The 27,413-nt window shown below is 28.3% G+C and overlaps 3 protein-coding genes across 3 annotated transcripts; 2 read left to right on the top strand and 1 right to left on the bottom strand.

Annotated features, from left to right (window-relative positions):
• Nucleotides 1–1,254: 1,254 nt before the first annotated feature.
• On the bottom strand, nt 1,255–5,680 carry LOAG_03674 (hypothetical protein; the record flags this gene model as incomplete). Its single annotated transcript, XM_003139211.1, has 9 exons — nt 1,255–1,494; nt 1,674–1,853; nt 2,309–2,446; nt 3,094–3,217; nt 3,444–3,630; nt 3,976–4,116; nt 4,478–4,596; nt 5,097–5,305; nt 5,537–5,680. 9 exons carry the CDS (start codon nt 5,678–5,680, stop codon nt 1,255–1,257), a joined length of 1,482 nt encoding a protein of 493 aa, XP_003139259.1.
• Nucleotides 5,681–11,785: 6,105 nt separating this feature from the next.
• LOAG_03675 (hypothetical protein) lies at nt 11,786–15,381 on the top strand (the record flags this gene model as incomplete). Its single annotated transcript, XM_020446391.1, has 10 exons — nt 11,786–11,912; nt 12,021–12,120; nt 12,423–12,570; nt 12,894–13,054; nt 13,203–13,323; nt 13,712–13,914; nt 14,221–14,288; nt 14,505–14,673; nt 14,858–14,896; nt 15,225–15,381. Exons 1-10 carry the CDS (start codon nt 11,792–11,794, stop codon nt 15,379–15,381), a joined length of 1,287 nt encoding a protein of 428 aa, XP_020303261.1. The 5' UTR covers nt 11,786–11,791.
• Nucleotides 15,382–16,518: 1,137 nt separating this feature from the next.
• On the top strand, nt 16,519–19,340 carry LOAG_03676 (methyltransferase; the record flags this gene model as incomplete). The annotated part of the gene is made up of 6 exons (XM_003139213.1): nt 16,519–16,746; nt 17,357–17,467; nt 17,937–18,127; nt 18,590–18,815; nt 18,923–19,047; nt 19,154–19,340. The coding sequence occupies 6 exons, from the start codon at nt 16,519–16,521 to the stop codon at nt 19,338–19,340; spliced, it is 1,068 nt and encodes a 355-aa protein (XP_003139261.1).
• Nucleotides 19,341–27,413: the final 8,073 nt, after the last annotated feature.

Genomic DNA, 27,413 nt, shown 5'->3' on the forward strand with positions numbered 1-27,413 from the left:
ATACTTATTCTTCTTTCTTTCTTTTCTTTCTTTTTTTCTTTTTTTTTTTTTTTTTTTTAAATTATAAATACAAGTAGGACAATGTAAGAGTGACGGAAAGTCGATGGACATTTGATCATCTTACTTTTAGTGTTGTAAATGAGTAACGAAAATATGCAGCACAATCATCGAAGTTTTGTCGATATCTTTGGCGGATATTATCCTCTAGAATGTTGCAGTTATTACTGGGATACTTTTAAAATGTATTATTTTCAAGATTTTCAATGACATACCCTCTGAAACTATTAGTTTTTAAAGTTTCGATAATAATTTAAAGTTATAGCTAATAAATCATACGAATGCTTTTAGAAGATATGATAGCGGCTTATATCACATGCTAGTTTATATCTCTTATATTAATTGTTGTGTAATTTTTTAATTTCATTCTGCTTTTGAATTTTTTAAACAATATAAAGGTCAGTTGGTAGTTTTTGAAATTTCAGCTAATAAATTGACTATTCCAATCACTTGTAAACAAATTTTCTACAACATCGTATGAATCATTCTACGTAATGAATAGGAATTGATAAAAATTTTACCAAATTCACAGAATATTTCTCTCAACTAATGCAATAAGCCAAATCTTGAAGTATTTAATTAACCCTTTCATTAATTGGTGCATAAAATTTATAAGATTGTAATTTGTAAAAGCATAAATATGATGTCAAGAGCAATTATAGATTGATTTAGTTTAGCACATTTCTATGCTTACTTTCTCAAAAAAAAAAGTGAAATTATTTGGATAATGATAAATAGAAAATTTTAAACTAAGCTGTTTAGAATTTACCCAACCTCTCCTTGTAAATGTGATCGTTTGGTCGAAGAGTTCAAATAGAAATTCTGAATTATAACAATTTAAGTGTGAACTGTATTATGAAGTGCATCGTGAATTTGGATGAAAAATTTATTGTAATTTAAAAAAGTTTAGGATTAAGTTCTTTATCAGCACAATTTCATTCACTTATTTTCTCATCAAATATCACTTTAAATATCGTTTCCATTATCACTTTAATATTTGATAACATTTTGTTCAAAATTTCTCCTGCTTTTTATTTCATTAAATATCATGATAATTGTACATTTATTATTACGATTAGTAACGCGATCATTATCATTACTATCATCTAAACTTTCTAAACATTTTTTTCCAGCAACATTATCACAAGCAAATCACTATCAGTTTTTCAATCATTTTTTTTTTCTTTCAGATAATTATCAGATTTGATTTTTCTGCATAATACGATATTGATGAGCAGCTTTACGATATGCTGACATATCGATAATTAAATAGATGCCATTCTCATTTTTCAAACATTCTTTCATACTATTATAAAAGAAAAGCGTTGTTGGGATCGATTTCAAAAATGCTTCACCGCGTCGTTCTGAATGCCATAATAATTGCTGGAGAAATTCATCTTCTGTCAATTCATCGGTTGGAATATCGTACTCATATTGCTTTAAAATAATATCATATTCATATTGCTTTTGAATAATGTCGTATTGATTTTGTATTAAACTTTTGAATATACATGAAAGGATTATAACAGAAAATTTTACTGTTACCGTAATGTACGACTGATTATTATCGTAATATTTGTTCGACAGTAATGCTATAATGAGATGATCAAAATTACCTTTATGTATTCATTAATCTTCTCATTAGCAATGCATATATCTTCATCAGACATTCCATCAATCCAATCACGTGTTCGTGCTACCTTTAATTCTTGTACATCATTCCATAATTTACGAAAATTTTCACCAACAAAAATTTTGATGGATGATGGTACATATTTTGGCAATCCATGGTTAACCTATAAATTATCTTCGAAATATTTGTTAATTATTAATTGATAGAAATCAATTAATTGTTATTTTAGAAGGAACAGAAATACAAGTATTCCTTTGTAATTTGTTGTATAAAAGATAAACAAATTGAGTCAATTGATCATAGAACTTTCATGAATTTGCATATCAATTAATTAGAAAAAAAATGAAAAAGAATGTCTAAATCATTTATCATTTAAACACTTATCATTAAATCATTTTTCTGTTATAATTTTAAATTGAATTTAAGAAAAAAAAGACAATTGCACGTAAAACTAAATTAGTGGTCATTAAAACACTGAAGATTGACATTAAAATTTCTTCCATTCTTTTTTCACCCATTTAAACATTTCAATTAGAACTATTTTGTAAAATTTAACCAATCTCAATCATTGATAATAAATTTGAAACCCAACCTAATCATTGATAACAAAAGTAAAACCTGCATATCTTGCAATTTATCCAAATGCTCCGCAATATTCTTCCATCTTTTTGCATGATAACATAAACTATTCCATAATGTTTCTGCCATACATGCATTAATTTGTTTGGGATGTTTTAATCTTGGCAATTTCATTCTCTGTGATTTTTATTTTTAATATCGAGTGAAAAAATCGGTAATATAGAATTACTAATTTTTTATGAATTACATATATGCAAAAGAATTATCAGAAGAATTGTCTATACAACAAGCACAAAAAGAGAAAAAAGAAAAAATGAAAAAAAGAAAAATCATGAAAATATGATGACATATATTTTGTATTCAATTTTAAGTTGTTTTTATTTAATTCCAATCGTACTAGAATTTGGAATTCAATTCTGACTGAAAAGTTAACAAACAAGCAAATATAAAATATGCCATATATCAATAAAATATGAATAATCAAGATTATTCAATTACTCATATCATCATGTCCAACAAGATGGACACAGACTAATTGCTATTATTTCGACAGGAGATTAGCTCATAATGCTAACCATTAAGAAACATTGTTTATTGTAATTTCCTAAATTTCTGCAAGCTAGATAAGATAAGTTATCAATCTGATAAATTACTGATGCGATAGTTTATCAAATAGATGGGTTATCATTCACTACTAATAGCTATAAAAGTAAATATTTTTATTTCTTTTGTCATTTTCATTTTATCTTCTTCCTCTAATTTTGATCTTTCTTATTAATTATAGAATTTATTAAAGAATAGTTCAGTGGGAAATCAATGCATACTCGTAAACCTCGTACAGCCATAGCAGCACACTCGGTGTAACTTCCACTAAAATAACCACCTTCCAAAATAGCCAAAACTTTATTAGGCCAAAGGTCATCCAAGATTTTCATCATATGGCCATATCTATAATGAATTGCCGTCTTGGAGAAAAAAAAAAGATCACTGCAAAATAAAGAACTTTTTTTCTGACAAAGAAATTAAAACAAATTCTGTAAATCAGATCGTTTTCTATTCGACAAAATTTCATATTCTTTCATCTTTTGTTTTTCTTCTAAATTACTATTCTTACTGAAATTTTAACTTTCGAAAATTAAAATACCAAAAATTTGTGAAAATGAATCAAACAAACCCATGAGCTTTTATGCCTTGTCCATGTTCTAATAAATCATCATAATAAGCGCTATCAAATCCAAGTGCTACAAATACTAACTCCGGTTGATACTCTTTGGCAATTGGTATCACAAGATGTTGTAATGCACCAATGTAATCACCTTCTGTATTCATTGCACAATTCAGAGGAATTGATACGATATTATCTGATAATATAATTAAGCTAAATTATTATTTATAGAAATTCCAAACAAGTGTCTTCACCTGTTGAAAATAGGAATTCGACAAGTTAATTTACATATGTGATAACATGCATCGTCACGTATTATTGTTATTGTTAATACACTTGCATTTATTATTGCATGCAATCAGTATCTTTACATCTTTACATATTACACGTCACATGTTTGTTAAATCTTAGTTATACGTTTGTTAATTATTCTTTTACTTAAATTCATAATTACCATATTCATTATTGAATTACAACATGTCTCTCATATGATTATCCTATTCATTCATTTCAAAACCACCGTATTACTTGTTATGATTACCATATTTGTTATCATAATCATATTCTTCCTCATATGGCCAAAATGCTCCATAATGATAAGCATGAAAATTAATGTACAAAAATCGATTATCGCCTTTGAATGAATGATATAATCCATTACCACAGTGATAATCGAAATCTACTACAAGTATCTGAAAGAGATTTCTTTTTTCTTCAATTAATCCGCTTTAATTAGATTTAATTAATTCATTGAAAGTTGAATTTTTAGTTTTTTTCGTGTTTTTAAACAAATATAGTTCATAATTCGTTAAAATTTTCACATTCATAAAAACCTTCCTACCAAAGGTCTAATCTTAATTTTTAATTGTTTCCAATTTTTAAAAATTTATTGCAATGTGAGGGAATTTTATGATGATTTAATTAAAACTATAATGAACAATCAATTTTTTTAAATGTTTCAGCTAATTTTTTCAGACGGCTCAATTTTTTTTTTTTTTTGTATTGATAAAATTTGTTTGAAAATCTTATCTTATTGATGTTACACTTTTCAACAGCATATTTAGCGCCAATTGCGATATTATTAAAGATGCAAAATCCTTGCGGTAATTTCCCATATGAATGATGACCTGGTGGTCGTACAATTGCAAAACCATTACCAATTCTGAAATCATACAATTTAATGATATGCTTTTATCATATGTTATTATGATTAGATAATTAAATGAAATTAAAGTATGCATGCAAATAATGGATATATCTTTGTTGTATATACTTAAACATTATGTGATATACTTTCCAAAACTATAAATAAATAACTTATACAATAAATATAAGTAAACAACATATATATGGTTCAGACAATGCATTGCTTAAATGAGCCACTAAAGAAACAAACAAATGAATAAATAAGCTGAAAAGTAAAGAAATAAGCAAATAGTATGAACCAATATGATATATGTAAACAGCTTAAACAAGTAAACAGAAAGGTAAACAAGTAAACAAAAAAATAACTTCATCGGATATAATTTGTTCATGCATACATAAACAAGTAAAAATCATATATTTCTTTAAAAAACGAAGATTTTTTATAAAATAGAAAATTGATGGAAGAGAAATTTAGAAACCAATGAAAAAGAAATTTGTTGATGTTCATAAACAAACCTGCCCTCAATATTGGCACGTACAAAATCGATGACACCACCAACGACAAGTCGAGCAATACGGACACTATCAGGACATAGCCAAAGTAATTCGTGTCCTTTGCAATATTTCTCCATTTCATCCACTGTTTTCAGTTCTTCAAGTTCTTTGATCAGTTCATGTGGATGATTTAGGCATAATTCCCAGTCTTCTGCTGCTCGAATTTTTATCTTCAATTAATATGTAAAAGGCAGAATTATTGATTGATTGGTTTGTGACCAAACTAGCATGAAATATCTGAGAATAATTCGAATTATAGAGAAAATAAAAGTTGGTATGTTTTGAAGGTATGAATCACCATTATTTGAGACAGGTAACCTTGAATTTTTTTTCTGATCATAATTCATCCAATTTTCAAATTTTACTATTTTAAAAAGTGAATATTCTTTGAGATAACAAACGTTTATTGCATCTTCAAGTAAACCATCATTTTGTAGTCTGGAATAGATTAGGGTTGTTCGTTCCGGTCGTTCTTGAGTTTTTCCGTTTGGATCATACGGATTTACATGCAGCTCCGTGATATGATGATAAACATAGCCAAACATTATTAATGCTTATTGTATTAATTGTCGCAATTACTGTAAATAAAAGGAAAAAATACATGGAATTTTTATTATTCATTTACAAGTAATGGAAAGAATACGAAATGTGTTGAATTAAATTAGTACAAAATGATAAAATACCAATCAAGTAAGAAGATAGAAGAGAAATAATATTTATGATATAACCAAACTGCTGGACAGTAATTTTTGAAAAACTGACAGTAAAACTGAAAACTGGCAGCAATTTCAATTATTCTTTATATATTCTATTTCAAATACAAAGTATAGGTCAACGTTCACTTTAAAAAATTTTTCCTTCATGGGACGAATTTTCAATGAATTTAATCAAACTAGTTGAACTTTTCTGGCAATAAAAAATAGATTAATTAATAAGTTATCACATAATCATTACTATAAAAGTACGATTCAATTTTGAATATAATAAAAGATCACAGAAAGGGAAAAGTTTGAATGAAAATGATAGAAAGTGTGAAATTGTATAATAAGCACTTAACATGAATAAGAATATCTTAACTGTTAGATAAATTTAGAAATGAACAAACAATTGCCTAAAATAGACTCAAAAGCTAAATTCATGCAAATATTTCCCAAATGAAGTATTCCTTCTCCGATCACATCTTTATTTATTTAAACATTTAAGAGATATTTTTACATCAATAATTAATTTTTCAATCCAAATATTTTTGTGGAAAAGTAAAATAACAATTATAAACAGCGTGGGGAAAAAATTAATTTGCAAACACAAAAATCTAATAGATTATGCAATTTGGGAAATTTTTCCTAATTAGCAATTCATTTCAAATTTTTGGTATTTTGAAAAGCAGGAAAATCTTAAATTTGATGAAAACTTTAAAAGAAAGAATTATGTTTGAATTTTGTGAAATGGATAGAACTTATCGAATGACGCAAATTTTCACAAATTTATTCGATTAAATAATCTCTGAAAGTTGATTTCATCAGCTGTTTTATCTCTTCGTCATTCTTGCTGCTTCCTTTTTCAGGTGATAAATTGAGGAAATGATGCTAAATGAGATGATTATCAGTATCATTGGCATATTCAACGATTCATTCTAGCCTAGTTTAGCTCATTTAGCATAAAATATCACTGGCCAAGCATTATTAACTACATCATTAACCATAACGGACCTATTTTAAGAATCTAATATTATGTATAGAATAAAAGATATTTGGGCTATTTATTAATTTAATCGAATCTATTTTTGGAGAATATTTTATTATGATATCATGGGAAAGATAAATCTTCCAAATGCATTATTTAATTCCGATCCAAAAAGAAAAAAGTGTTATGAAATATTTCAAACAAACAATTTATGTCATATTTTAGCAAAATAAATAAAAAGATAGTCAGGCCATGTTTAAATACTAATTTAAATTAGCCAATTAATTTCAATATAGTTTTGATTTCACTGTTATTTGTGCAAAACATTTTGCCAGCCTTTGGCAAATGAAGATAGCAAATAATTTCTTTCGTAAATTTCAAATCTTATCAAAATGATGGACAAATGTCTAAATATACACATTTATTTATTTATATCTTTATTGATTTACTTGTTCAATTATTTATTTATTTGTTTACCTATTTATTTATTTATTTATTTGTTTATTTATTTGCCTATTTATTCATTTATTTATTACTTTACTTACTTGTTTACTGGTTTATTTATTCATTTGCTTATTTATTTATTTGTTCATCCATTTGCTTTCATATTCAAATGATTTATTGACGACATTTCTATTTGTGAAGTTTATTGTCATGCCAATTATTGCATTGATTGTAACATCCCAAGATTTCCATGCAAATTAAAATAAAAATTTCATACAATTTCGTTTAAGCGTCTAATTCTATTCACTGGATTTCATTCATGGTTTAAAATTTAATTAATTTGAACATATTGACCCTGTTTTTCTTTTTATTTTACATTATCCAATTATGCACATCTAGTTGACAGATGATAATTTGATTAATTTCCTTTCCATTTGGCAAATATTTAACATGTGTTTTCTACGTGGGTGTAAAGCATTTTTAAATATTTATAATATGTTGGTTGATATATGTTTTTAATATTAATAATACTTTTCGAAAAATACAGTAGACATTTGAATTCTTCAGTATGTGACAGACATTCAAAACGGCGAAAAAAACTCTTCTTACGTATAACTTTTACTCGAATTCCAATGTTCCGAAAATTGTCGTCAAGGTCGTCTATGTAATTGCAGGTACTTTTGCAACATTTTAAAGTAATTAATATAAGACACATTTTGAAGTAATTAATATAAGATACATTTTCAAGCAATTAAGATACATTTTAAAGTAATTAATATAAGATACATTTTCAAGCAATTAAGATACATTTTAAAGTAATTAATATAAGATACATTTTAAAGTAATTAATATAAGATACATTTTAAAGTAATTAATATAAGATACATTTTCAAGTAATTATGATGCATTTTAAAGTAATTAATATAAGATACATTTCAAAGTAATTACGATACATTTTAAAGTAATTACGATACATTTTAATGTATTTAATATACGACACATTTTAAAGTAATTAATATAAGATACATTTTAAAACAATTAAAATACATTGTAAAGTAATTAATATAAGGTACACTTTAAAGTAATTAATACAAGATAGATTTCGAAGTAATTAAGATACATTCTAAAGTAATTAATATAAGATAAATCTTGCGTGATGCGATTTAAAGAGACTGTTTATAATTAAAATTTAATTTAAAAAACTTAAGATAGTTGTATATTTGAAATATTTGCAATTACATGTGCATACATGTTGATGGAAATTATTTGACTTCCGTCACTTTGATTTCGATCAAAACCAGTAATAGCAAAAATTTTGTCCAGTTCAATGCTTGCCAACGTTGGTAAATGTTGCTAGATTGCGCTTAAAAATAAATTCAATTGGGATCATTTGAATTAGCACAAATTATATTAGCATTATCTTAAATTATTCTAACTGTGTCTAGAATCAATTTTAAGGATACTTGAACTTTTTTTTGTTTAATTTCTGAAGAGCAGTCTAGCTTAGCCAAATAATTAAATTAGGTCAAATTAATTAAATCAAGTTAAGTAAGCTTAGTCAAGTTGTTGTATTTTCAAATGTTTAAAAAATTATTTAATTTTAAAGGAATGAAGCTCAGAGTATTAATAAAATGAAATTTCAGAAAATTCAATTTCAATTTCATTAATTGAAATATTTATGAATTAAATTCAAATTAATGTATTTTTTTTTTTGAATATCAGACCATCATTATATGTGTAGAACGTTGAAATGAAGGAATTAATAATTGCAATACAACTTTCAACGCTAAAAACATTACGTGTTAGAGAATACTAAAACATGAAGAAATTAGCATGAGGCAGCACATTAGAGAAATCGGAAAATAGTGCAATTTGTCTTTGCGCAAAGACAGTTTGTATTGTGCGAGAGATAAAGAGTGCAGAAAAAAGAGTGCTTTGCTTCTAATAATATGAAAAATCAGTGACTGAAAGTAATAGACGAAATAATATAGTAAAGTGAGAAACTTCAATGAAACCACTAATAATGTATTTCAAGCTAAATATATTAATTTGAAAGGGAAGTTTGGCATTCTTGGGACTGGAACTATTGACGTTTGATTGATGGTGTGGCAACAGTGCTGTAAGGTTGAGGCTGGTGGTGGTACCAGGAGGAAGATGAAGTGATGTGGTTTGTACTCTTTCGAGATAATTTGTTTTTTTCACAACCAAATTTTATTAATTTATGGAAATTGGCGGTGAGATAAGTTGAAGTTAATAGTGATAATTGGTTAGCTGGAATGTTTTCGAATTGGTTGCTAATTATCGTTCCATGAATTTCCAATGAAATATATAAAGAAGCAAGCGATAAGAACATTGTTTATTCTGACTAGTTGTTTGTTGTGATTATTAATTGCTTGGGATTATTTGCTTGTATAATTCCGTTGAGAATGTCAGAAATTTTTTTAGCGGATCGCTATTTGAAGAATCGTCCTCGAAAATCCTTTGCCAAACCTCCCATCAGAAAAAAATCCTTCCTGCGATATTTAAAATTTTCATATTAAGCTATCCTGAAAACATGAGATACATATCAGATATTACCGTGGCCAAAAAAAAGGACGTTGAAACTTCTTTCTAAGAAATTCCCGTCAGCCTTTTCCTGGATGCAGGCTTGAATGTGAGCTTATCAAGAAATTTTTTAATAAGTCGCTTCTTAGATAATTGGCACAAAAGTCGCAAACGAAGTATGGTAAAAAATATCATGCAGTTTCCACGTGGCTGTTTTCTGATCATCGATTCCAAACATATCGTCCATTTTTCTAAGGTTAGTTACTCCCTTTATTTTCTTTGCTCACTAGTGCAACTCATTTGTGTTACAAGTCATTGTTACCTATTATTAATACATATCATCAGTTATTGTAAGTTATTGCCACATCTATTATAAACTCTTGTCACATATATGACTTGTTACGTGTTTGGGTTGATATCTTGTTCTATCACTTAAAGCGTATCAGCCGTCATAACCATAAAGTTTTGAGAAAACTCTTGCAATGGCTCTCTTTGGCTTGTCAGTTCTGTTTGTTGCCTTCCGCGAGTGCTCGAAGCAAATGAATGCTTTGAGTTATTGTGTGCATCAGAAGTGTTCCTGGTTCTTCTCATTCCATCTACCTTGCATTAATTACTTTATTCTTTTCGAAGTGAGTAATGTGTTGCTGTTCTTACTTTTCTTTCCTATGAAGAATGGATCAAGAGAATTGATAGATAATTCTAAAATATGACGTACTGTTGTAGACAAGTGAGCATGGAGGATGAACAGTGCTAAAGATTCAAGTCGATAAAATGATTCATATTGAAGAAGGCCTGATTGGGCAAGACATGAAGAGCATTAATGGAATTCACAAAGCAATATATCAACACATGCTTGCTAAAAGTAAATATCTCTGTATTACGGCGAATTTTAAAGCTATATGGCAAATATGAGAATGAATCAGTTTAAGGAAGATAATGTGTGATTATGGCAATTTCTAATCTTCATGAAGATGATAACATTTTCATGATGAAAATGCTTTGGAAAATGTTAAATGACAAATACGAAAGAAATATGCAGTTCTCGAAATTTCAATTTCCGAAAAGCGAATGATTTACTTAAAAGCGTTATTTATTGATTTTTTTTCATAGCTATTAAGTAACTTACATGAGTTAACAAGCTTCTCATTTTTAGGATAGAATGGTTGAAGAAATTGAATGAATATTATAAAACTAAAGGTTTATTAACAGTAATTCTTGCTGGTGGATGATGGAGAGCTGGAAAAGTCATTCTGGAACTAGCGAATTTCCGTGGCAAGATTTTTATCCAAATTTCAAGGTGTATATCCGGATTTCAGGATTCATTTTTCTGGGAACTTTTCCAAGAATTTGGTCATAGTGATTTCATTGGCATATGTTGTTTGAAATGTCTATGCAGTGTTTAATTCAAAGATTTTAATTATATTCGCTTTGTTTCAGTATTAGAAATAAAATCAGTAAAAAGAATTCCTTGCACAGTTTACATGTTGTATACATATTCCTATATATTTCTCTTACCCTTTTGTTAGACGCAGTTTTAAAATCAAACTTTCTGGAACGCAACAGGTAATATCTTCTGAAAGTTTGCATTTGTTGTACATTATTTCCAAGATTGGTTTTTGTACCGCGTATAGTCGAACATTAAAATTATTTGGGATTCGAATTTTGTAAGACGTTTCACAAAAGATGCTCTTGCTAAAGAAGTTTGTTTTCCTCTATTTAATGCGCGGTGAAATATCGAAAGGAATAAAATAACCGAAACCTTATCTGATAGCTGAAGTCTTTATCGTCCACTCCATGGGTGATCTTTCATCCAAAGTTTGGAGTATGTCACAGAATTAGTATGTTATATCTGGGGTTGATTATGAACGGTATGTAAAAGTCGTGATATTAGTTGTTACGATATGTGAATCTAGTATTTCATCTTTCAAGAATTCTCTCTTTTACTATACTGGTAAGAGGTAGTATGAACTTATCCTCCATTTCAGATGATACCTTCGTTGATCAAATTTTTATTTCACATCAATCCAGTAAATTTCAAAATCTTTGCCATATTTTTGTGGACATTTGATGCTATATTATGCACATTGGTTGTCCGGACGGTACCATGTAAGTTTATTTTTTTCATACTCTAAGCGATTTATCGCTAAGCAGGGAAATGATTAGACTTTTTTCTTAATGGTTGATTCTTCTGATAAAAAAAAGCAACGTTTGCAGATACCGAAATCGATTGGTCTACTTATATACAGCAGGTGAATTGCTATGAACAAGGAATTCGTAATTACTCGAAAATTGAAGGTGATACCGGTCCTATCGTGTTAGTTGATTCCTTCTTTATCTCAGTTTCATTTTCTCTACGATTCGTAAAGGACTATAGAAAGATAGCTTGATAGTTTTGATGACAGCCAAGTTGAATTATCTTTTCTTCAGGCGCGTGGCTGTGTCAGAAATGTAAGCGAGCCGTTCCGATAGATTTTGAGGCGATAAAGTGACCAGACAATAGTAGTGAATTAATAAATGATAATCTGAGCTAAGTATTTGCAACTAGACGAATAGATTTCGTTGAGAAATATATGTTTACTTTAAATCATTAAATAAATGTGATCGAATGATTTACAGGTATCCTGCTGGACATATTTGGTTTTATTTGATTCTTTCTCGTATTACCAGCGGTGGAAAAGACATCCGTACAGCGCAATATATTTTCGAATTTCTCTATTTGGCAAGCTTATTATTAGTTTTCCGTATGTACTACATGAGCAGCAGAGTAAGTTTTGGAGGGATTTCTATTACTACTTGAGAGAAAATGTTGATTTTAAGTCTTTTTTGCGATATGACTCATGATGATTTAGGAATCATTTGAATTATTTCATTGGTTACAGCCATGGAGCTTGCTTTTTCCTTGTATCGATATGGCTCAGCTTACATTTAAATTAGTGAGTGAAAAATGTTCTACACCTAATTAGCCTTACAATGGCATAATATCCGCATATATCAGTTCATTTCATTAGGATTAAAATTTCCAAATTTCAGTTTTTTTTTGAAGTGAATTAATTCAGCATTGTTGAGTGGATCGATTTTTCTTTTCAGTTGCCTCCATTTGTGCTCATTATACTGTGTTGTATATCGTACCGGATTCATTCTATCTATCTTCTTCGATTATTCAATGATCCTGTTGCAATGCTGTTCTTTTACTTGGCTGTCAATCTCTGGATTAACCATCGTTTTCAAATTGGTTCCTTATTTTACAGGTTCTCTCTTTTGCCGTATTATCTATGAATTAATTTAATTTTGATGATTTAGAAGTTATGAAAACTTCATCCATATTTTTACATGTAGATGATTAATAATGTTATGAAAACTTCATTCATATTTTTAAATGATTAATAATGTTTTCAGTTTGGCAGTATCAGTGAAAATGAATACACTGTTGTTTTCTCCAGCACTTTTGTTTATCCTCCTTCTAAATACTGGTTACTGGAATACGTTCAAGACAATTGTATTATGTGCTACGGTTCAGGTAAACCATTTAACAGTCATCAATATTAGAAGTAATATATATTTTTTTGCGCACTTTTTTTCTTCATCTAATCTGATGCCTGAGAAAATTTTACATCGGTTTTAGTAAAGAAGATGTCAACTTTGTATTTGTAAAGAAGTATGTATGCTTAAAACTAAGGAGTATTCCGAATTAATTTACTTCTTTTATACCGTGAACCATTCACCATGGTTAACCACAAATGTTATACTAATTGAAAAATAAATCATTGTCAAAGGGAAATCAGATAAATTAAGTACTGTTGATAACATTAATGTATAGTGATTTTGATAGTAGTAATGATTTTGATATTCTTAAAACTTTGATGCACTTTTTTCACTTATTTTTTGATAATGTATCGGTTTTATAGATTGTCGTAGCACTTCCATTTCTGTTGCACGATCCATTCACGTACTTGCAAAGATCTTTCGATTTGGGTAGAGTTTTCCTCTTCAAGTGGACGGTGAATTGGCGATTTTTATCAGAGGAAATATTTTTGGATCATCGATTTCACATATTATTATTTGCGACTCACATTTTTCTGCTTTTCCTTGCTGGTTACTTATGGTTTAGGTATTGTTTATGTCATTTAGCATTGGTTTTTATCAAGTTAAGCGTTAATTTCATTCGATTATTGGAAACTTTTTCTGAATTCTAAATGAATTTGTTTCTGTTGATGGAATTATTCTTTCTAATACCTTTGCATTATAATTCCATCAATTACTTAGAGCGAGCATAAAATGTTAAAATATAGCGAAGAGTTTTTTCTTACTACGTTATATACAAGATAAAATAGCTGCATCATCTGGCTGTGGTCATAAACTGATTTGAAGTGATAGCAGAAATGTCACATAAAATTGTGAAATTGAATGGTTTTAGGCGATATGGAGGATATATGCATATGTTATCAGTAGTGAGCTATAGTAAATTGTTGTTGAGCACTAATGGTATGTATTCCTTTTTACTTCAATTTCATCTCAAAAAAAGTATTAAAAAATCCTATCACTCAATCTTTATTTCAGTTTGTTGCGTTAAAACTCTTCTTTTATTGTAATAAGATGACCTCTATCAAGATCCAGTTCAATATTTGTCATTTATTGGATAATCCTAACTTTTAAGAGTTAGATGGATCTACATTTTTTGAAGTAATACTGAATTTTCAGAAATGCTTATTGCTTTATTCACAGCAAATTTGATTGGTATATGTGTTGCCCGATCATTGCATTATCAATTTTACAGTTGGTATTTTTATACACTGCCTTATTTATTATTTGCTGGTTTACCATTCAATAATGATTGGTTCTTCACGAACGAAGTAACATCCACGCAAAAGTAAGTCTTTTATTTTGTCCACTATTGTTTGAATGCAGTAATATAGTACTAGCAGACTTCATTGTCTTAAAAATATTTGGAATACTTTTTGTTGAAATCAAAAATTAATGTGTCGAAATCGAAATGCAAAATTTTTATATTCAACTATTTATAAACATAAATCATGTGTGATTCAAATTCACAGGTCCACTGCTGCTGTATCACCATTGTCGGTAATCTTACGGTACGTTCCTTAACGAAATTTTGCATTTCATATGTAACTTTCAGCATCATTAACTTGAACTTCAAACTGTCGAGTTACACAAATTGTTAATATATTCCATTTACTGACAAGCGTATGTTCCTACTGACTTAACTACTAAAAAGATTCAGTGAAAAGTGAAGTTTGGCTTGTTTACTTGCTCTGAAGTACAAATTATTAGTTATGTAAGCCAAAATGAAGGCGTTCAGTAGAAGAGTGAGCATCAAAATATATATCGAAATAGAACTACTTATATCGTGGACTACATTCAAAGAAATCGATATAAGCATAAAAGGTTGTGGATTTTTAGTTGCTGTATTCTCATTGGAATCGAGATATGCTGGAACACTTATCCTTCGACAGTTATCAGTTCAACAATGCTTCACTGCTTCCATATAACCATATTTTACATATTGATACATGATTATTACAGTGATAGTAATCTGACAAAACATAAAATTATGTAAACCTATTTCTTTTGCTTTTCTGTCTAATTCGACACCTTATCAAGTTTGTTTAAACAGGTTTAAGATTAGTCGATCATGGGGCGCAAAGTTTCAGGGGAAAATAAGATAATGGGAGGATGATGGCGGGACGATTCAAGTATTTATGAAATTTTGATTGCTTGAGAAAGAGTATCGGCAGAAGCTTGCATATATTAATGGTATTTAACTTCTAAGATTTGCTTGAATAAATCGACCAAGGAAGAAGAAGCGACATAAATTCACAGATTTTTACTTTCGCTCACCTAGGTTGATAAGTCTAACACATCATAACTGATAACAGAAAATAAAGCACAAAGTTGAAATCATTAAATGAATTGCTTAATTTAAATAGGTAGTGATGTTTTTGCAGGTAAATAGGGATCCATAATAACTGCAACTATTATGTTGTTTGTAATGAGAACATTAGATGACCTTATCGATGTTCTGAATATATCATAGTGGTAGGTTATGTTTTATTTTTTTTTTTTATAGCTTGGATGCATACTGATATTTCGTCTTTGTTATTCCTTTGTTTTTTATTATATCAGTTTTTAGACCACTCGAATAGACATTTTGTGTCTCTTTATTATTGTATTTCTGAAATATCGAAGTTAAATGATCGGTTGGGCAATTATGATTCATATAATATTTATGGGATATTTTCTTAATTTCTATTACTTGATGTACATTTTGTTCAAATTATAACAAATTATATAGTTAACATGGAAAGGAAAGCGGACTAAGTGAATTTATTCTAGAACTGTCCTATATCTGGATAATAAATTAATTAATTTGAACGGTAATATTTTTGCAAATAAATAGGGATATCATCCATAATAACTGGAACTATCATGTTGTTTGCAATGAGAGATCTTATCGATCTTCTGAAGGAGTACAGTGATAGGTTGTTATGCTTTATATATCTTTTATATATCTTGGAATAAATAAGTTGTACAGTGTAATCATCACGATACTATAAGCCAAGTTATTGAAATTGTTATATCTGAGCAGATGAAGGTCAATATAATACCCATATAAGCATGTTCTTTTATCATTTCGCCTCATCAAATTTAAAACGAAGCTTTGATGGGACAGTTCAGAAGGCAGAATAATTTCAGGATGATGTCTTGGCCTTCTTGTTCTCGTATAGTTTTATCTTTATTGCATAATTTGTTGATGAATTCAAGAAAATGTTTTGGTCACATATCCCTTAAAAAGAAAGCGGTTGGTAAGCATTTCCTATGTACTGTTTCGGAAGGCATCTTAATTTTCGATCGTGAAGCAAAGAGAATCCAACGCAACAGAGCTGCCCAACTGGATGATTATAATGTTTGTCAGTACGTGAAAGTCAGTTATTATTTAATTTTCATTTCTATATTACAGAAAATATCTTGTGTAAATGCTCATTTTGTTTTAGCTAATGTTGTGCTAAAAAGTCAAATTTTAAGTCTAACTACCATCTTTCGGGAATTCTTTTACTAACCAAAACTAAAATTCGACATTAAAATATCACAATCACATATGTAAATGCAAATGCATCGAGATAAGTAATGGAATGTAATCAATAAATTATCGTACATCACAATATTAGTTGTTTTTATGTTAGTGTGCTTTTCCGATGAATTTACAATATTGATTGCAACGAATCTACACTGTTATTTTATGTTGGTCGCTTGAAATTTTTTTTGTTCTTATTGTGAAACAACGTTCTGTTAGTGATATGAGACTGCTCAGTGAGAAGGAAGACATGGTAAACAAACTTTCATTGAACCAAAGTAACGTTTGCTGTGGACAAATTTAAAAGAAAAAATCGAACGCTTGTATTTAACAATAACAAATTTGTTCTGATTGATCGTATCAGTTAGCTTTTTAATCTTTGTAATTTTGATAAGATAAGCTCTAATTCACTTATCCAATTCTGAAATCATTGGAAGCATTTGTAATGAACAGATTTCAGGATGAAATAGCTTATCGTGTGGCGGACAAAGTATTCGACTTAACGAAATTCAACGATGTTTGCATTGATATCGGATGTGGTAGTGGCCATGTTGCGATGAATTTGATTAAGGTGATTTTAAATTTGGTAAATTGTCTATTGTCCGTTCGTAATGATGGCTAGCAGTGTGTTTATTCCAGCACTTCGAATTCAGTAGCTTAACGGAATCATATTACGATTTGGGAATAGGAAGAATTAAGTGATATTTATTGTAAGTCATCTGAAAAAATATTGATTGACCCATAAGCACTGGAAAATAAAGACGTCTAGTCCGTTGGGATGTTTTGACTTTTATGTTACAAGCTTTTTGAAAAAGGCCTGTAGACATCTTTCTTCGCTCTACGGTCATGTTTCCAATAGAAAGTTTGCTATATAGTTTATTTGTGATTGCAATAAATTTTCACAATTTCATCCATATTTAAAATCGAGAAAATGCGAAAAAAGTTAAATAAAATAAAACTGTTTCCATGGAAGAGGGTTAAAATTGCATAACAACATGAAATTTGGATGGTAAGTGGTTGAAGTATCTATAAATGCACAGGAAAATGTGGGTATCATTATTCAATGTGATATGAGCGCGGGACTAATACGACGAAGTGAACGTGCAGCGGATCCTGAAGTACCCGTTTTGAGTGTCATTGCAGACGAATCAATGGCACCTTTCCGGGAAAAGTCAGCTGATTTGGTGGTGTCTAGCCTCAGTGCCCACTGGATTAATGATCTCACTAAATGGTTTCTATTTGTTTGTTCTATTGAGATGAGAAGATGCCAAAAAAAAAAAAAAAAACAAAAAGAACGTCATTATTACCTATCATTACTACAATCAGTACTTTCAATGTTTATTCCATGTTTATGGAATATAATCAATGTTTATTCCATAACATTGATGCCGTTGCTTAACCTGCCTATTGGTTTATTTATCTCACAAAGTTTGCTATGTGATTACTTCTACCAAAGTGCGAAACTTCTCTTTTTCTCAATAATACAAATAACTGTAAACTCTGTAAGAAGAAAATAATAGAGACTAGAATAATATAAGTAATATGGCAAGGATATCCCAATGCATTTTTGCATCGGTTTTTCTTGTTTTATGACATTTTATTTTGGATGGTCAAGTTAGGATGTAGAAATGATACTTAGGTTTTGATATAATGCATGAACTCTTTCCGAACGATTCATCCTACAGGATTTCAGGTTCTCGCGTTGTTTATCGATCCTTCGTCCTGATTGTCCCCTGATTGGTGCTATGCTAGCCAATGAAACATTACACGAACTTCGGATAGCCTTACAATTAGCTGAAATGGAGAGGTTGGGCGGCATTGGTTTACATATTTCACCGTTCGTTCGAGCGGATGATGTCGGGTCACTGATGAGTCAGGCTGGTTTTGGAATGATCACATTGGACACCGATGAGCTGACGGTAGTAGTAATATTTGTCGTTGATAATATTTTTGGGTTTGTCAAATGCTTTCTTTTACAGGTTCATTTGTGTTTTTTTTCTGATTTTTAAGGCATCATTTTTTCCAGGTCGGTTATCCGAACATCTTTACGCTACTCTATGATTTACAAGTAATGAGTGAGTCGAATGCATTACGAAATCGATCAACGCATGTTAGGAAAGATATTCTGATAGCTGCTGATGCTATTTATAGGTAAGAGTGTTGTCTAAACGTAGTTTGGCATAGAATCTTGTAGAATATTTGTTTCTATATAAATCTCCATCTATGAATGTTTGTATGTGGAGCGAAATTTTTTCAGGTCAATGTTTTCTCGCGACGATGCTCCATGTCCAGCAAGTTTTCAAATTGTTTCATTTATTGGTTGGCGTCCTGGTCCTTTAATGCCTAAACCAGCCAAACGTGGGTCACAACAGGCATCATTCAAAGATATTGGTAAAATTATCGAAGGGAAGATGCCCTTCCCAGAGGAGCATAGTCCGAAATAGGATAGGAGACCTTTAGGATATCATTTGAAGAAATCAGCCGATGTTGTGCTTTTCTTCGCATTGTTTATTATTGAAAGATTTTCCATGCATTTTAATTTGGTCTCTATCATCTTTTGTTCTGCATCTTCATTATAATTATCTCCATTTTTGTGAAATATAGTTTTTAGATACACTATTACATCGATTAGAAGTTCGGCAAATCATAACGTAAGTGAAACAAAATTGGTGGATTGGGAAGTCATTGAAAATTAGGCACATGTATGTCAATGCGGAATTAATTAAGTTTAAAATCTTCAGAAGATAAGCAGACGTACAGTGAAATTGATCGGAATGAAGTTAAAAGCCAAACTAGAATTACAAACTTCCGAGTTTTCTTTAAATCAATAACTATAAAGAAAATTTAAAAAAATAGTTTTTCCCATTATTCTTTTTTTATCAGCCGTTGGCCACGATATAATCTGCTTTTCCTATATCACCCGGATTTTTGAAATGATGAAATATTTTTCATAACTTCAGGCTAATATTTTTGTATTCTCCAATCTTCTGTAGCAACTCTTGGTTTACTGACCATCTCTGCCTTCACCATCGCCTCACAAACGAAATACATGTATTGCTTACACTGTTAAAATATTACCTCTCCGGAACTATACAAATTTTTTACACAATGCTGCAAGTGTTCACATGGCTAAATACAACTGAGCATATGTATTTGGCTCCTTCACCAACCGTAGCTGTTTTGAAATGTTAATGTCAGTTTAAATTATCGATAGTGAAAGGAATTTTCAGGTAACGCCCAAAGAATTAAAATGACATACTTTGGTAAAGGTTGGAAATGGGGAAGCTATAAGTTGAAATGTTTCCAATACATGTCTGTTATTTATGTTGCTATATTAATGAAAATCTCGGAATATTTTTGTTCAACAACTGAAATAATACTGGGAAATTTTGAGACTTCATCAAATTTCATAAGTAATGGATGCTTGTCGGACGAAATTTCCCAATGGAATAGTTTAATACTCTGTGAAAGTAATCAAATAAAGTTTTCGATTTATTCCCAAAGAAAAATATGAATGAAAATTAGACAAATTAACGTGATCATAATTAAGGCATCCAAGTAATGTTCAAATTTGAATAGTCGAGTAAATGATAGCATTTGAAAGTTTCAGATTTGATAAACTGATAGCAAATCTCAACACTTGGAAGGAGCTTTCAATTTTTCTTTTCTTTTCAAATCAAATGCAAATATGTACATGTACATATAAGCTTGTTAAATATAAAGTATACATTGTAATCTTTATGAGAAGATTGATGCTTTTTAGGGGTTCAGCGATTATTATATCACGCTAATATTTACAAATCGAGTCGATCGATGAATAGAAAAAGGCAAGAAAAAGAACTGAATATCTTATTCAATTATTTCTATTATAAATGCGTTATTATATATTCAACAGGGATCAAATAATTTCACAATTTATATGAGTCGCAACAAAGCTATTAATGTTAATTGATTTTAAATAATAATATCAAAATCTAGTTGGTTCATTTCATTTTTTATTGTGCTGAACAAAATTGTATATAACCCTTTCATTCTAAAGCGGAATTCCTCTCCACAAATGTCACATATGTTATGTCCCCATTTCACTCTAATAAACTTTTAATACATTTGATTTAAGAATTCATACATCAATTTGAAGTTAAGTGAGTGCACTTTATTAATTTCTCTTTTTTTTTCTTCTTGATGAAACTCACATATCACTGGATCAATTCTTCTTTTTTTTACAGCTCATTTGAATTTATTAAATATTTTGAAATCCTTGCACTTGGCTAAAGTTATTTAATTTTTTTTTTGTTCAAAACTATGAATATATCGCGAAAATGTGCCGTACGTTTGTTGGTTTGTTGAATTTCTTGAATATTTTTTTTCAGGGTCTCTGTTCAAAATATTGTTATTCGTCAATGTGAAGGTGAATTTTTTGGAAATGATCAATCGATCGATTCATTCAGGAATTTCTTGTTTTTTTTTTTTGGTTACTTTCTCTTTTCTTTTTTTTAATCAAAAAGAAATATCCTATAATGGTTGAAATAGATGTAACAAAGTGGTATTTTTGGAAAGAGAAAAAATGAAAAAAAAAAAAGATTAATTACATTACAATGCCAACTGACATACAAGTTTTTGATGATATGATGTAGATGATTTGAATATTGATGTAAATTGTAATCATCCATTATTGATATGTTACATCCTGATAACAATTTTATGACATTTCTTTTTGTTTAACACAACCCATCTAATCTTTCATTCATTTTTTTATAGTTTGGCATGAAATGAAATGAACATGATCGATGATCGATCGATCTATCCATTTATGTCTAACTTTTCATATTTCCCATTTTCTCCTTTTTTTTATTGCCATTTGATCCATTATTACTATTTGACATTTTTATCACTCTGGTATCATTTTTATCACTTTTATATCAATTTCATATCAATTTTACATATCAATTTTTCATATCAATTTTACTACTTATATATCAATTTGATCACTTTTATGTTATAAGTACAAGACACCGATTTATTATGCCATGTGGGTATACATTTCAGTTCATATTTGATTTTTTTTTTGATGAAAAGTCTTTGCTTAAATAGGACATCAATCAGTGATGATAATATGCTATTAGTGAATAGATAAATATGCTGATAAGTATTTATTTACTGATACATATCAGTATCATGAATTTCGCAACAAAAAAATAAGAACAAGAATTAAAAATAAGGAATTGAAGTTGGGATTATATGGGAATATTTGCAATTATTTCATTTACTAATTTAATTAAATGCCTATTAAAATAATCTGTCTTTTATAAATATATATTAAAATTGTGTTCTTGAAAATATGTATATATTAGATTTCCAATGAGAAGTTATTGTTTAAGGCATTTGAAGTTATGTTAAATGTTAAATAACATAAAGTATTCATAAACAAAATATCCCATAATTACACTTCTTTTTTTTCTCCCCTTTTCATTCATCTAATTAATAATATTTGCATCTAATCAACATAACTATTATAAAAAATAATTATCATCCACTTAGTGACAAAATGATACTGAGGAAATGTTTAAAATAAAGTAACGTCATAAAAATATTATAAAAAAAAAAAAAAAATAAGATAAGTGGCTTTAATTATGGATTTAAAGTATCGTTAAGTTACAAAATAAAATGAATCGAGTAAAACGTTCAACATGTTTCCAGAAATATAATCTGGTGACAATGTCATCAATATGTTACATCATTTAACAACAATTCTATTACGTCAATAAGAACTTTTAAATTTAGGTCATATGTACTTTCAGCATTTATCATATAATAGATAAAAGAAATCATAACTTAATGCGGAAATTTCATAATGTCATAATGACAAAATTTTCTCCTCAAATGGTCAACATCAGTATTTCACTACTATTGGATTGATTAGTTTTTTCTTAAATATCATTCATCCGAATATATGAGACTAATGATATTTCGTTCAACATGTTTCCTGAAATATAATCTCAAATAATTTTCCAATTGGCAGCTATTACTTTTAGCAAAAAAAAAAATCACCAGTAATATTATTGATTAGTTTCCTCGTATTGTCCACTAAACTTTTTAGCTCATCAGCTAATTCTGTCTGATATCTCATTTAACTTTTGCTTTGTGTTTACGGTTAAACTTTTTGTGTAATAGTAAATGCTAAAATGTATTGTACTGCTCGTTTTTTTATTCTTATTATTACCGGAAATGTCATCATTTCAGGCTTGTATTACCTATTGACTATTATTAATTACTGGGCTAATAAGTATAAAGTTGTTCTGTTACCACTATTGTTTATCACCACCAATGTTACCATTGTTACCAATTATTACTAATTGTTTATTATCAGTACTATCATCCATTGTTTATCGGTCGTCACAATCACTACTCAACACTTTTTTTGTTTTTTATGCAACTAATTACGAATATATAGGTCCTTAATTATATTTTGCCACTTACCGAACATATAGACCTTTAGTAATATTCCGGCACTTCCTGGATATTTCGACATTTCCCAGATATACCAATTCAAATGTGTTTTATCCGCTGCTATTTGACACCACGATTGATGAGATGACAAATAAGAGATAGAAAGTTTGTCATTACATTCATCGGATGGATATCTTCTTTCAAAATATTTGTATAACTTATCCATTCGTCTCAAATAAATAACACCTTTCCATCCCTTTACGTATAATTTTCCAATTTGTACGTGAAAATTTCCGTTCAACAATCAGACATTGTTGAACGGAAGTGTTATTATAGCAAATGGAAGAGACACTGTTGACAAACAAAAATGTGAATATTTTGTTTACTAAGAAGGATTAAACATGAAGAAAAGAAGTTAAATGGAGGAGAGAATCAAAGAAGAAAGGGTGAGAGAAAGAACAGCAAAATGTACATTAAAAGATATTATGTCATATTTTTTTCATTTTTTTTTCCCTCCTCTTCTTCTTTTACTAATTAAATTGATTTTTAATTATCAAATTTTCTGATTTCATAAGCTTTGCTTATTTAACACTTAATTTCCTTCCAGAAATGATTGAAATACATGTTTATTGACATTTTAAACTGGTAATTTTCTTTTTTCTTAAATGTCATTTTCTATCACAATTTATATAAAAGCTATTAGTTTTGTTTCCTCCGCTTTTTCAGTTTTTTCACTTTTAATTATTAATTTTGAAATCGTCAAAAACTCATACTTTAGTAAACTGACCACTATGTTACTTAAACACACTTTAACAACTGACCACTATATTACTAAGTACAAATACGAATAGGAATTTTCATAGCGAATGTTGTACACAAACAAGGAGAGAATAAAACGGTCAAGGTTAATTATACTTTCGATAAAACGATCAAGGTCATGATACTGATTGTAACAGTCAGGGGTGGTCATAATACCGATGAAATGGTCAACAAATGGAAAATGAAAAAAAAATTCTGACTTCTTAATAGGAGAAAAATATCCTAGCTAAGATGATTTTTTTAAAATAGATTTTTGTTTAACTGATTTATTTTCTTTTTACTGACAAGTTAGATTTCAATATATTTTTATATCATTCATTGATAAAATTTACTGATTTTTCTTTCTATCAAATATATTTTGAAATTAATGGAAAATGTTAGATGAATTTATTGTCAAATAATTTCAGCCATTTATATTTCTTATCCAAATACTTCCCATATTCCAAGTATTCATCCATTTGCAGGAAATAAAAATTACTATAAGTTTCAAATGTCACCAAATGTCACGCTATATGGGATTTCTTAATGTGCAAAAATTTTAATGACTAAAAACTTTTTTTTTTCAACACCTCTCTTTTTTTGGATACTTATTTTGCAATAGCAATAGTAAGAATAATAAATGCTTATGTAATAATTATATTTTAACAAATTTTTATCATCGTCATCATTATTATTGTTTATGTTTTAATAAATTTTTATCATTATCATCATCACCATTGTTGTTATTGTTGTTGTTGTCGTTATCATTATCATTATAACTATTTTTTTAACCTTTTCTAATAGCAAAAACCTTATCCTAATAATGACAATAAAAAAAATGAAAGTATTCGTAATAATAATGTCCACAAATAATGCAACTATTATGATAACGAAAATTATTATTTCTCGTTCTAATATCAGTAGCGGAAAATCATAACAAAAATGAAAGTACGGATCATAATTATAGCAATAATAGATTTGATAATGGGTAACGGTTCAATGACATCAATTAAGGTCATTAATACTGATAGAAGGACATATACACTTTCTAATTCTATTCGAAAGAAAAAATTACCAAACTGGATATTCATCAGTTTTTCAATCTGATATTTATATATTTTCCAATAATTTGAAAAATACATCCATTTCTGATGGTAGATTGCTACCAACAAGTACAGATTTATAAAAATATCATAATAATTGTGCTATTTTACGTTAGATTATTATTATTTCATCTGTTTATCACATTTAAATATTAAGCGATTTTTCAATTTTCTTAATTAATTTAATTCCCAAATTATTATTTATTTTCTTTATTTTTTTCCTTTTTCTTTTTTTATTAATACGTAATTTTCTTTGCACTATAATATTTCAGTAATAGAGGATGTTTGACATTTAATTACTTGAATACTGATAGTTGTACTTGCTCAAACATTTCAATTAATCTGATTCCAGAACTATATATTTTCTTTTTTCCTTGGTATACAACTCTTTACAATAATAATAATGTTTAACATTTAGTTATTTGAATACTGAGAGTTATTACTTGCCGGAGCATTTTAATTATTTCAATTTCTAAATTATATATTTTTTTCTTGGTATACAGTTTTCTTGCATTATAATATTTTACTAGTAGAGAATATTTAATATTCAATTACTTAAATATTGGTAGTCATACTTACTTGAACATTTTAAATTTAGGCTTTACTTCTTGTTACAAACTTAATCTAAAATTAATTCTATGTGAATCTAACGTTACTAAATATAAACGAGCCAAAGGAAGAGAAGGAGAAAAAATAGAAGTTTATTTATCGATTTTTAAAATTTTAAAGAAAAAGAGGGAAGTGGTAAAAGGATTGAGAATGATTAAGTTAAAAATTGGACAATTTATCTTGAAGGAGTTTTACACTGATCTATGATCATCATTGTAATGTTACCATCTTTTTTTGACGAATTAATTAAAAAGTTTGACATTTTAAAATTCCAAAGATAATTTATCATAAAACGATTTTTCTTTTTTGTTCTCCGTTCTCCTCTATCTTTTTTTCTTTTCTTTTTGTTTCTTTGTTTCTACATTATAAGAGAATGTTATAATCTCTGGTAAAAATGAAATTTTTAAAGTTCAAAAAATATTTAACAGATAATTTGTTTGTAAAACTGCAACATATGTATGAAATGTTATCAGTAAATAATAATGATACGGCAGTATAACATAAAATATTGATTCATATTAAACAATGATAATTAGGGCTTCATGATAGGACAACCAATTTGATTTATCCAAAATTGTAATAGATTTTCAAGCTTAATCTGAACAATATCATGATTTATCATCGGATCATCTAGTAGAACATACGATCCTATCAATTCAAACTCCGATACATTAATCCTTTATTGATACAGTAATATCTATAACATTTATCATTATTTATCATTAATCATTAACTATTAATTATTTATCATTAATCATCAACGTTATCATTCATCACTAATATTTATAACACTTGTCATTTATCATAACACTTATCACTATTGCTCTAATTCAATTCAAACCATTGATTGTATTATTAATAATTCCATTTGATATTTACTAATTTAAAATCGAAAATATATTAGATAGTAATATTCCACTAAGCAATTGAAATCAATTAAGCAAATTAAGCAAATTATTCAGCAACTAAAACAAAATTGTCTGCATCATACGATAGGTAAATGTCAAAGTTCAACTAATCGATATCAAATTAATTAATAAATATTCCTTCCTCTCTTGTCATTAACATTTATTTTATCTTGAATATATTATGATCGCTTTTCTCTCCTATTTCAAAATATAACATAAATATTCTCTCTGTTCCCTTTTAACAGATGCAAATATCTTCTTCCATCCCTAACAACTCTATTGATACAACAAAGCCGATGTCAACAACAATGATAGCGTTATCAACTACTTCCCGCAACTACTACTACAACTACCAGTACTATCAGTTCTATGATAACACTATTAACAGTAATAATGGATAACAATAGACATACTACTCTCACTATTATTTATAATAATAATAACAATTAATAATAATAACAATAATAATAATAATAGTAATAATAATAATAATAATAATAATAATAATAATAATAATAATAATAATAATAATAATAATAATAACAATAATAGTAATAATAATAATAATAATAATAATAATAATAATAATAATAATAATAATAATAATAATAATAATAATAATAATAATAATAATAATAATAATAATAATAAA

The sequence above is a fragment of the Loa loa genome (assembly GCF_000183805.2).
Source record: "Loa loa unplaced genomic scaffold supercont3.310, whole genome shotgun sequence".
In the NCBI taxonomy this organism is placed as follows: domain Eukaryota; kingdom Metazoa; phylum Nematoda; class Chromadorea; order Rhabditida; family Onchocercidae; genus Loa; species Loa loa.